The 11,615-nt window shown below is 60.4% G+C and overlaps 4 protein-coding genes across 4 annotated transcripts; all 4 read left to right on the top strand.

Annotated features, from left to right (window-relative positions):
- LOC131854074 (uncharacterized) lies at positions 1–2,361 on the top strand. Its single transcript, XM_059205198.1, has one exon. The coding sequence runs from the start codon at positions 1–3 to the stop codon at positions 2,359–2,361; it is 2,361 nt and encodes a 786-aa protein (XP_059061181.1).
- Positions 2,362–4,998: 2,637 nt separating this feature from the next.
- Positions 4,999–7,137, top strand: LOC131854073 (uncharacterized). Its single transcript, XM_059205197.1, has one exon. It carries the CDS (start codon positions 4,999–5,001, stop codon positions 7,135–7,137), a length of 2,139 nt encoding a protein of 712 aa, XP_059061180.1.
- A 736-nt stretch (positions 7,138–7,873) lies between these two features.
- Positions 7,874–10,036, top strand: LOC131854072 (uncharacterized). Its single transcript, XM_059205196.1, has one exon. The coding sequence runs from the start codon at positions 7,874–7,876 to the stop codon at positions 10,034–10,036; it is 2,163 nt and encodes a 720-aa protein (XP_059061179.1).
- A 914-nt stretch (positions 10,037–10,950) lies between these two features.
- LOC131854052 (uncharacterized) lies at positions 10,951–11,301 on the top strand (the record flags this gene model as incomplete). Its single annotated transcript, XM_059205175.1, has 1 exon — positions 10,951–11,301. A coding segment is annotated over one exon (351 nt), but the record flags the coding sequence as incomplete, so codon positions are not given.
- Between the last annotated feature and the right edge of the window lie 314 nt (positions 11,302–11,615).

The raw sequence follows: 11,615 nt of genomic DNA, 5'->3' as shown, positions 1-11,615 counted from the left end.
ATGGACAGTAACAAAAAAACCTTTGACGAAAGGTCCGAGAAGGACGGTGCGACGACGAAGTCCGTGAAGGACGGAGAGAAGGAGGTGTCCGTGAAGGACGTAGAGGAGTTGACAAGGAGAGGAGATTTGAACGCGGAAGATGCGGCGGCGTTCAGCGTGCTAGTGCGCGAACTGGAAATGGCAGAGCGAGAATTGGAATTGGGGTCTGACCTCTCCAGCTCCTGCATGTCGTTGGACGATGGCGGGAGGTCGTCAGTCGATGGCCCCCGCAGATCATTGAGGAGGAAAAGGCGTCGGACGGATGGCGACTCAGAGTCAGACTGGAGTGGGCGTTCAACACCGGTCCCCAAAAAGGTGGACCAAAGCCCTGCAGCAGACGGAGATACCCGAAAAATCTTTGGGTATCAATTTCACGGGGACGGCAAGTTCTCAGAGCCGGTGGCTATGCCGCCAAAAAAGAAGACTGCCGCGGTGGCGGCAGCATCAACAACATTGACGAGGAAGGAGGCCCCCATAGGCCTAAAGGAAGCCAGAGTCCGCCTCCAGCGGATAACGGCAATAGACACGGACGATGACGCGGCCCAACAAGAGGCCGAAAGAACAACGCCGGAGGTGGAACCGGCCAAGTCCAGGAAGAAGCCCCTGGCACGTGCGGCTTCCCGCAAACCCTCATTTAACGAGGAAACACGGGCTGCTGACGAGCTTGGGGGCCAAATCGAGAGGGAGGCCAGTCGGGTCTTAGATGCCATCCGTAAGTCGGCCAATTTGAAGGGTACTGTCGTTAGGGACGTCAAGGACTCTGTTGCCTCAATTTGCAGAGCAGCGGAAGCCCTGAAGTCCCGATCCGATACGGTCGAGTGCGCACGTTTACGTGCGGCAAACTCCCGTCTGGAAAAAGAGGTGGCTGACAGCAAGGCGAAGATCGCCAGCTATAGGCAAGAGTTTGCCCGCCTTGACGCCGAAATGGCAGCCCTCCGCGAGGAGGTTGGCCGATCGCGTGCCACGGCTGGCGGACAAATACCGGACGAGACAGAGGCACCCATGGGGTCTCCCCGGGTCCTCGAAAACATGGAAGAGAGGCTGGTCAAGCGTATGGGGAAGATGATGGATGATCGACTCGCGAGTATCGAGGGTCGTCTCCTCCCAGCTCCCCAGGTCTCGGCCGAAGGACGCCCACCCGCTCAGGAAGATGGAAGCCGGGGCTCAGTCCCCCAGGTTCTAGCGGGCGGCACAAGGACAAGCGCCCAGGGGCCAGCACCTCAGGCTAAGGGCGGAAATAAGAGGAAGCCCAAGAAGGCAGCCCACTCGGCCTCACAACCGGTCGAGACTCGTGCCCCCCCGGCAACACAGCCATCCCAACCAACAGAAGCCTCTTGGGCCACTGTTGTGAAGGGTAAGCGGGGGAAGATGGTCAACGTCACGGAGGGACAGGCCGTACCATCAACGAGCCGCCATGGCGCTAAGCCGAGCACATCAAAGCCGGCGAAGCCCACCGCGCCAGCCCCGTCTAAGTTAAAACCGCCCCGCTCTGCGGCGGTGGTAATAACTATCGACCCGGCTGCGGAGAGGGAGGGTGTGACGTACGCCAACATACTGTTGGAGGCGAAAAACCGAGTGGACCTTCGCCCCCTCGGTATAGAGGCGCTCCGACTGCGCCAGGCCATCACCGGAGCCAGAATTCTGGAGATCCCTGGTGCAGAGAGCGGCGAAAAAGCCGACGCCTTGGCTTCGAAGCTCCGGGAGTTTATTCCGGAGAGTATGGCAAAAGTGGCCAGGCCCGTCAAAACCGCGGAAATGCGCGTGATGGGCCTGGACGACTCTGCCACGACAGAGGAGGTGGCGGTGGCAGTTGCCCAAATCGGGGAATGCCAGCCGGATGCGGTAAGGGTCGGTGACATCCGCCGCAATACCTCCGGGATGGGGACCTGCTGGGTTCGCGGCCCCGTGGCGGCCATTAAGAAGGCGACCGCGGCGAAGCACATTCGCATAGGGTGGGTCTCGGCGCGGACGGAGCTCCTCCGGCAAAGGCCGCTGCGATGCTTCCGATGCCTGGAAGGAGGACATGTGAGCAATCAATGCTCACAACCCCAGGATCGCAGCGGTCTTTGCTACCGTTGTGGGGAAGAAGGCCACCGTGCGGCAACCTGCACAGCTGATCCGCGGTGCGTCATCTGTGCCGCGCTGGGTCGTCCGGCGAACCATTGGGTGGGTGCAAAATCTTGCACCCCGCCCAAAAGCAAGAAGGCGAAACGGCCAGCCACCCAGGCCCCAGGCCGAAGGAGCGAACAGGAGGAGGGGATGGAAACGGGCCATGAGCCCAGTCCCCCTTCTGGCGATCAGGGAGGTAGGGGCGGCAACTAGTCGCTCCTCGATCGCTACCGGGCCGGGGTGATGACCGCGGGGGCGGTCCCACCCCACCACACAAGGCCCGAAGAAGTCGCGCGCATGTCCCCGCGCGCCTTCCCCAGGGAAGAGGAGGGGAAGTAGTGGGTTCCGCTAGGGAACCCGCAGAGATGGGGCCCGCTGCTAGAGTGGGCCACCGCCGTCGGAGTTGCGGTTGAATGGTTTCGATCCCGCGACTCCGGCATAGGCGTTGGGTGAGGGACATCTTGGAGTTTTTAGTGAGTAGGAGTCTCACAGTACCCGCGGGCTTCCCCCGGGGCCGGCGGGTCTCCATGAGGGATTTTCTCCAAGTCAAAAAAAAAAAAAAAAAAAGGTTAGGTTAGGTTAGGTTAGGTTAGGTTGCAGCACGGCTAGCTCAGTCGGTAGAGCATGAGACTGCCATTGGGAGGCTTCCCCATCCTCGTGGATACGTCCGCGGGGAACGGTGGCCGAGCAATGGTTTGGTTCTGGTACGCCCCGGGCGGGATAGTAGACGTTCCTTCGGGATACTGCTACTATGTCGGCCAGTAGCCCGGCGAGTAGGGGGTGGGCGCTGTTTAACGGCGCCCGTCCAATTATGGTGGCGTGCCACCTAGGCCGATTTCGGCGAGAGGGCGACGCGAGCGGCTAGGACAATGGGTCCTGACCCCAACCGGGACCCGTCCAGGCCGTGAGCGAAGCATTCGGGTCGGGTCCGGTGGTGCTTTGCGCATAGCCGGACTGACTCACACCGCAAACTTGCACTGGGTGATGATGACAGGAGGTCGTCCACCTAGTGTGAGAGCGGGGGCCCTGGGTTCGCCCGGGGCTGCGAGGAGCCAACCTCTATAAAAAACCGCTCGCGGTCGGCGTCAGAATTGATGAGGAGGACGGAGTTGCGGGCAGGAGTGCCCGTAGACGACGGAGTTATCTCTGGCCAAGACTGCGAGTGTACCTTCATACCGTAAACTTGCACTGGGTGTGATGACAGGAGGTCGTCCGCCCAGTGTGGGAGCGGGGGCCCTGGGTTCGCTCGGGGCTGCGAGGAGACAACCTCTATAAAAAACCTCTCGCGGTCGGAGTCAGAGTCATGAGGAGGACGGAGTTGCGGGCAGGAGTGCCCGTAGACGACGGAGTTGTCTCTGGCGAAGACTGCGAGTGTATCTTCATACCGTAAACTTGCACTGGGTGTGATGACAGTGGTCGTCCGCCCAGTGTGAGAACGGGGGCCCTGGGTTCGCTCGGGGCTGCGAGGAGACAACCTCTATAAAAAACCTCTGGCGGTCGGCGCGGCTGTCGACGAGGAGGACGTCGTCCGGGCGAGGAGCGCCCGCAGACGACGGAGTCGACGCGGCGTGAGAAGACAGCGGGAGGATCGTTGCTAGGCGTCTTCGGACGCTGGGCAACACTCGGGGAGGCAACACTACCGTCGCCTACGGTTTAACCGTGTGGCGCGGTAGTGCTTATGGAGGATACGGTCCCGGAGGCGCATCGCGAATCTGGGTAAGTATTCACGAGTAGGCAGCTCCCGATTTTAACATGTTAAGATCGGGAGTCCTATCTGCGGAGGACATCCCCGGGCTGCGCTTTGGTGCGGCTTGGTGGGCAGACTGCTGACGGCGCAGGGAGTACGTCGCCGAAGGTAAGTATGCGTGTGTCGCCCCGACCCGTCGGGGCACCGGGCGGAGCGGTGCCTTCAGGACCGCTTCCGTCCGGCGGGAAGGCTATACGCGGTCGCGGCTGCGGTGCGCTTTTAGCGCAACGCAGCGGCGATCGCGGCCTTTGCGTGGGGGGCGGAAGGTGTATTTTCACCCGAAGCCCCAACTTGGACACTCGGAGCGGAAGATGTAGGGGCATCCGAAGTTCCCAGGAGGCGAGTGATCCGTGGAGTGTGGGCGTGGAGTGGTCCCCGCGCCCAACTTCGGCGGCTCCTTCACTGGAGACCCGCGGCCGGAGTGCGGTCGAATGCAAATGCGAACCCGCACGAAGGCGTCTTTCGTGGTTTTTGGAGGAACACCGAGGGGTTTTGGTGGGTCGGATTCGTCCAGTCCCACAGTATTCGTCCGCTCCCCTTCATAAAGGCGGACGTTTCGGTATTGAAACCTTTCCCCTCGTTAAAAAAAAAAAAAAAAAAGGTTAGGTTAGGTTAGGTTAGGTTAGGTTAGGTTAGGTTCCGGGGCGGAGGGGCGTGAGTCGGGCAACCTCCAAGTATGGGCCTGCCATTGGGAGGCTTCCCCATCCTCGTGGATACGTCCGCGGGGAACGGTGGCCGAGCAATGGTTTGGTTCTGGTACGCCCTGGGCGGGATAGTAGACGTTCCTTCGGGATACTGCTACTATGTCGGCCGATAGTCCGGCGAGTAGGTTAGGGGGCGGGTGTCGTATTCGGCGCTCGTCCAATTCTGTAAATAGTGTAAATAGTTAGGTTAAGTTATTTATTTGTATATAGTTAGGTTAGTGTCTTCTAGTTTTGTCTTCTTTTCTTTTGTCTTCGTTTTATTTTGTTTCTTTTAGTTGTTTATTTGTCTATTCTTTTCTATCCTTTGTTCTTTTCTGTAATTTTGTTTTGTTTCTTCGTTTTCTTTCTTCCGTTTTGTGTGCGGGACCAGACCCGGGTAAAAAAGGAATAACGATGAAAATGGCTGATCTCAAAAAAGGAATACCCCAGGGAGGTACCACCCGTTCATCGGGTGGAGAATCCTCTGCCGTCGCACCGGGTAAGCCGGGGGCGGTCAGTCCCACGTATTCTGGGGGGGACAAGAAAGGCCAGAAGGGGGGGAAGAAGGGAGAGAGGAGTGAGTCTAGGAGGGAGTTAACATCGGAGAGAGAGCTCAGGGTGATGCTGGAAAGGGGAGAACTGGAGAGTGTGCTCAGTACCGGTAGGTACGATATCCTCATGGAAGAGGACTTATCGGATTTGACAGGGTCGACGACTTCCCTATTTACAGGAAGCGAAGACGGCAACAGTGATGCGGAGAGAAAGCGCGGTCGGCGAAAGCGCCAACGCAAGCGCTCACGCTCTGACTCCGAGGGTGAAAGTGAAGGTGCTCGAGCCAGGGTGACAGAGGACCGTATCGAAGCCATGAAGGCCGCGGTTAAGGCTGGCCAGAAAAACTTCGATGAGAGGATCGGGGTCATCCGTGCCACTTGGGGTGGAGATCCCATGAAGCTCCAGTGGACGGCGGATGCGCTCCGCAGTAAAATAGAGGCCTGTGCTGACATAGTCAATGTCACCATTAAAAAGTGCGGGAACCTCAAGGGCACCACCATCCGGGACATCAGGGATGCTGTGGATGCCATCAGGGATGCGGCCGACATCCTCAAGAACAGGTCGGTCGCCAAGGAGAATTCCGTCCTGGCCGCGAAAGTCGCAAGTCTCGAGGGGCAGGTTGTCGGCCAGAAGGCCGAAAACGAGAAGATCAGCCAGGAGATCCTCGAGCTCCGGACTGCATTGCGGGAGGCACAGGCGCAGGTGACTGTCGGGCCATCGATGTCCGCCGCCGGAAACCCTGCTCAATTAGAGGCGGTAGGGCACGAGGCCCTACAAGAACTGGAGGACCGCGTAGCCCGGAGGTTGGAGAACCGACTCGACGCTCGCCTGGCGAGAATAGAGGAGCGACTCCCTCCGGCGCCAGTGGTGAGGCCCACAACAACACCGCCTGCTGTACGGGCGAGCGGCTCGGCTGGGCCCAAAGGAAAAGGAAGAGGAAAGGCGTCGGCTCCTGCACCGGCTGCTATTGCACCGGCAGCTACTAGTCAGGCTGCTCCTATTGGAGTACAGGAGCCGGCGCCCGCTCCCCGCGCAGCGACGGAGAACTGGGTGACCGTGGTTCGGCGTGGCGCAAAAAACCCGGACAAGAAGGCGGCAAATAAACCCGCGGCGACTAAATCGCAGCCCCAAAAGGCAGCGACCGCGGGTAAAAAGAAGAGGAAGCCGAGACTCAGGCCTCCCCGATCTGCGGCGATAGTTTTATCGCTGCAGCCCGGGGCAGCCGAGAAAGGGGTGACATACGCGGCCCTACTCAGGGAAGCGAAAGACAAGGTGTGCCTCGAGGATATCGGCGTAACGGAGCTTCGTTACAGGCAGGCCATCACTGGTGCGCGAATCCTGGAGCTGCCAGGCGCCGCTAGTGGTGACAAGGCGGATTCCCTTGCCGAAAAGCTCAGGGAGGTCCTGCCCGCGGAGGTCGTACAGGTCTCTCGTCCGGTGAAGACGGCGGACTTGAGGATAGTGGGCCTGGACGACACGACCACACCGGCGGATGTCGTCGTCGCTGTGGCTCGGAGTGGTGGCTGCGCGGAGCAGGACATCAAGGTGGGGGAGATCCGCCGATCGGCGTCGGGCACTGCGGCTGCATGGGTTCGTTGCCCAGTGGTGGCCGCCAAAAAGCTCGAGACGGAGGCCCGCATTAAGGTGGGATGGGTTTCGGCGCATGTTACCGTGCTAGATCCGAAGCCCGCACGTTGTTACCGCTGCCTACTGCAGGGGCACGTGGGTGCACAGTGTAAGTCGGCGGTGGACCGCAGTCAGGCTTGCTTCCGCTGCGGTGGAGAAGGCCACAAGGCTGCTGGTTGCACAAGCCCGCCGCATTGCGTCTATTGCGCATCGGCGGGACGTCCGGCGAATCACTCAGTGGGCAGCGGTAAGAACTGCTCGCGAGGAAGCCGCGCAACGGCGCGGGCGGAGGAGTCGGAGGCGATGGAGGCCGAGCCCGGCCCGTCACCACCGACCCAGAGCCTCTCGGCGGCAGATGCGGGGGCGTCTGCCGTCACCTAAGGAGGGTGAGGCTGGGAGTAGGCGCGCGTGGTGTCCGCGCGCGCCACTCGAGGAGGAGGCTGCAGAGCCTGCGCTGCCGGGGTCGCGGTGGACTGCTACGTCGATCCCGTGACCCTGGCGCTAGCAGCGAGCGGAGGACACCAAGGGGTTTTAGCCGGTAGGAGTCCGGCAGTACCCCCACGCTTCCCCCGAGGCGTGCGGGTCTCCATGACGGATTTCCCCTTGTTAAAAAAAAAAAAAAAAAAAAAAAAAAAAAAAAAAAAAAAAAAAAGGTTCCGGGGCGGGGCGTGAGTCGGGCAACCTCCAAGTATGGGCCTGCCATTGGGAGGCTTCCCCATCCTCGTGGATACGTCCGCGGGGAACGGTGGCCGAGCAATGGTTTGGTTCTGGTACGCCCTGGGCGGGATAGTAGACGTTCCTTCGGGATACTGCTACTATGTCGGCCGATAGTCCGGCGAGTAGGTTAGGGGGCGGGTGTCGTATTCGGCGCTCGTCCAATTCTGTAAATAGTGTAAATAGTTAGGTTAGGTTATTTATTTGTATATAGTTAGGTTAGTGTCTTCTACTTTTGTCTTCTTTTGTTTTTCCTTCATTTTATTTTTGTTTCTTTTAGTTGTTTATTTGTCTATTCTTTTCTGTCCTTTGTTCTTTTCTGTAATTTTGTTTTGTTTTTCCTTTTCCTTTTCTATTTTGTATGCGGGACCAGACCCGGGTAAAAAAGGACACAAACGATGACATGGCTGATCTGAAAAAAGGATTACCCCAGGGAGGTACCACCCGTTCATCGGGTGGAGAATCCTCTGCCGTCGCACCGGGTAAGCCGGGGGCGGTCAGTCCCACGTATTCTGGGGGGGACAAGAAAGGCCAGAAGGGAGGGAAGAAAGGAGAAAGGAGAGAGACCAGGGAAGAGACAGGTGTTAGGGGTGTAAATATGGAAGACATAGGAATTGAGAAGGAGCTTAGGGTAAGGCTAGACAGAGGGGAGTTAGAGAACGTCCTCAGTACCGGGAGGTACGACATTCTCATGGAGGAGGACCTGTCCGACGTTACTGGGTCGACGCTGTCCCTCTTTACAGGCAGCGAAGACGCCAGCAGTGACGGCGAGAAAAAGCGCACGAGGCGAAAACGCCAACGTAAGCGCTCCAACTCGGATTCAGAGGGTGAGCGAGAAGGCAGAGGCCATGAAGACCGCATCGAGGCCATGAAGGCTGCGGTTTTGGAGGGGCAAAGAAATTTTGACCAAAGGCTCGGAGTGATTCGTGCCACTTGGGGTGGAGACCCTATGAAGCTCCAGTGGACGGCGGATGCGCTCCGAAGCAAGATAGAGGCCTGTGCGGACATCATCACCGTCACAGTAAAGAAGTGCGGAAACCTTAAAGGCACCACGATCCGGGACATCAAGGATGCCGTGGAGGCCATAAGGGATGCGGCCGACTTATTAAAGAATAGGTCGGTCACAAAGGAGAATACGGTCCTGGCCGCGAAGGTCGCGAGCCTGGAGGGACAAGTGGCCGGCCAAAGGGCCGAGAATCAGAGGATTAGCCAGGAGATCCTTGAGCTCCGGGCTGCACTGAAGGATGCGCAGGTGCAGGCGGCCGTCAGTCCATCGACTTCCGCCGCCGGAGGCCCTGCACAAAGTGGAGAACTGGCGGTTGGGCCCAAGGCCCTAGAACAATTGGAGGACCGCATAGCCCGGAGGTTGGAGAGCCGCCTCGACACTCGCCTGGCGAGAATCGAGGAGCGGCTCCCTCCGGTCCCGGAAGCGAGGCCTACACCAACTGCGCCTGCTGTGCGGGCGAGCGGTTCGGCTGGACCGAAAGGCAAGGGTAGAGGAAAGGCGACGGCTCCTGCACCGGCTGCTATTGCACCGGCAGCTGTTAGTCAGGCTGCTCCTATTGGAGTACAGGAGCCGGCGCCCGCTCCCCGAGCAATGACGGAGAGCTGGGTGACCGTGGCTCGTCGTGGCGCGATGAGCCAGGGCAAAAAGGCGGCAAAGAAACCTGCGGAGACTAAATCGCCGCCCCAAAAGGCTGCGACCGCGGGAAAGAGGAGGAAGCCCAGACTCAGGCCGCCCCGATCTGCGGCGGTGGTTTTGTCGCTGCAGCCCGGGGCTGCCGAGAAAGGAGTAACCTATGCGGCCCTTCTCAGGGAAGCCAAGGAGAAAGTGTCCCTGGAGAGCATAGGGATCACGGAGCTCCACTACAGGCAGGCCATCACTGGCGCGCGAATCCTGGAGCTGCCAGGAGCCGCTAGCGGTGATAAGGCGGACTCCCTCGCTGAGAAGCTCAGGGAGGTCCTGCCCGCGGAGGTGGTCCAGGTCTCCCGTCCTGTGAAGACGGCGGATCTCAGGATCGTGGGCCTGGACGACACGGCCACACCAACGGATGTTGTCGCTGCAGTGGCGCGTTACGGTGGCTGCGCGGAGCAGGAGGTGAAGGCGGGGGAAGTCCGCCGATCCGAGTCGGGCAATGCGGCTACCTGGGTTCGCTGCCCAATGGTGGCTGCCAAGAAGCTCCAAGCGGAGGGCCGCTTACGAGTGGGATGGGTTTCGGCGCACGTAACGGTGCTAGACCCGAAACCCATGCGCTGTTACCGCTGCCTACTGCAAGGGCACGTGGGCACGCAGTGCAAATCGGCGGTTGACCGCAGTCTGGCCTGCTTCCGTTGCGGCGGAGAGGGTCACAAGGCTGCTGGTTGCACTGCCCCGCCGCACTGCGTCTATTGCGCAGCGGCGGGACGTCCGGCGAATCATGCCGTGGGCAGCGGTAAAGCATGCTCGCGAGGAAGCCGCGCACAGGCGCGGGCGGAGGAGACGGAGGCGATGGAGGCCGAGTCCGGCCCATCGCCGCCGACCCAGAGTCTCTCGGCGGCAGATGCGGGGGCGTCTGCCGTCACCTAAGGAGGGTGAGGCTAGGAGTAGGCGCGCGTGGTCGCGGTCACGGCCGCGTCCTGGCCTTGGCCCTAAACACCCTAGGGGACCGACTCCGGCGCTTGTTCAACGCGTGTCTGGAGTCGGGACGGTTTCCCAACCAGTGGAAAGCGGGTAGAGTGGTCCTGCTCCGCAAAGCGGAGCACCCTGCAGGTTCGGTGGTTCCCTCGGCGTTCCGCCCCATAGTGCTGTTGGACGAGATCGGCAAGCTCTTCGAGAGAATCTTGGCGGGCCGACTCGTCCAACACCTGTCTCAGGTAGGTCCCGATCTCAGCCCGAAGCAGTTCGGGTTCCGAGAGGGGCGCTCGACGATAGACGCGATCTCGCGTGTGCGCTCCCTCTCGGAAGAGGCGACGTCCCAGGGTGGGGTGTTGTTGGCGGTCTCGTTGGACATAAAGAACGCCTTCAACACCCTGCCCTTTGCGACTATTAGGGAGGCGCTGCAGTACCATCGCGCGCCTCCCTACATTCGGGACGTGATCGGGGCCTATCTCGAAGACAGGTCTGTGCTCTGCACGGGGCGGAACGGCGTTGTAGTGTCGAGGGAAATGCAACGCGGTGTTCCACAGGGATCGGTTCTGGGCCCGATCCTGTGGAACATCGGGTATGATTGGAACCTGCGGGGCGCCCTTTTAACGGGCACTGACCTCGTGTGTTACGCGGATGACACCTTGGTCACTGCCCGGGGGCGGGACCTACGGGAGGCTACCCGCTTTGCCACGGCAAGCGTGGCGCTGGTCGTCGGCCGAATAAGGAGGCTTGGGCTCCAGGTGGCGCTGGAGAAGACCGAGGTCCTATGTTTTCATGGGCCTCGGCGCGCGCCACCTCCGGATGCCCAGCTGGTCGTCAGTGGCCAGAGGGTGGGGGTCAAGCCCTGTATTAGGTATTTGGGGCTTGACCTGGACAGTCGTTGGAGCTTCCGCGCTCATTTCCGGAACCTGGTCCCTCGCCTTATGGCAGCCGCCGGCGCACTTAGCTGGCTGCTGCCAAATGTGAGGGGCCCGGGAGAAGGTTCCCGCCGCTTATACCTCGGTGTGGTGCGGTCCATGGCCCTGTACGGGGCCCCCATCTGGGTGGGGGCCCTAGGTAGGGAAAATGTGGCCTGTCTTAACAGGCCACACAGGGCCATGGCCATCAGGGCCATTAGAGGCTACCGCACCATATCCGGGGAGGCGGCGGGTCTGCTGGCGGGGTCTCCTCCGTGGGACTTGGTAGCGGAGCTCCACGCGTCAGTGTACCACTGGCGCGCGGAGCGACGTTCCATGGGGGAGGCACCCGCTGGTCATGAGATCGAAGCGCGGAGGTCCGACTTTCGGCGGATCCTCAGGATCAGGTGGAGAGAAAGGCTGGCCAGTCCATCGGCCGGCCTGAGGACCGTCGAGGCTGTCCGTCCCATCCTCAAAAGATGGATGAATAGGAGATGGCCACTGACGTACCGCATGACACAGATACTGTCCGGGCACGGGTGCTTCGGGCGGTATCTGTGTCATGTGGCGAGGAAGGAGCCGACGACCGGCTGCCACGAGTGCGGAGGTGTGGAGGACACGGC

This window comes from Achroia grisella, unplaced genomic scaffold (assembly GCF_030625045.1).
Source record: "Achroia grisella isolate CSIRO2021 unplaced genomic scaffold, CSIRO_AGI_Agris_v1 utg947, whole genome shotgun sequence".
Taxonomy (NCBI): Eukaryota; Metazoa; Arthropoda; class Insecta; order Lepidoptera; family Pyralidae; genus Achroia; species Achroia grisella.
The sequence above is the reverse complement of the archived record's forward strand: the minus strand, read 5'-3'. Positions and strand labels throughout refer to the sequence as shown.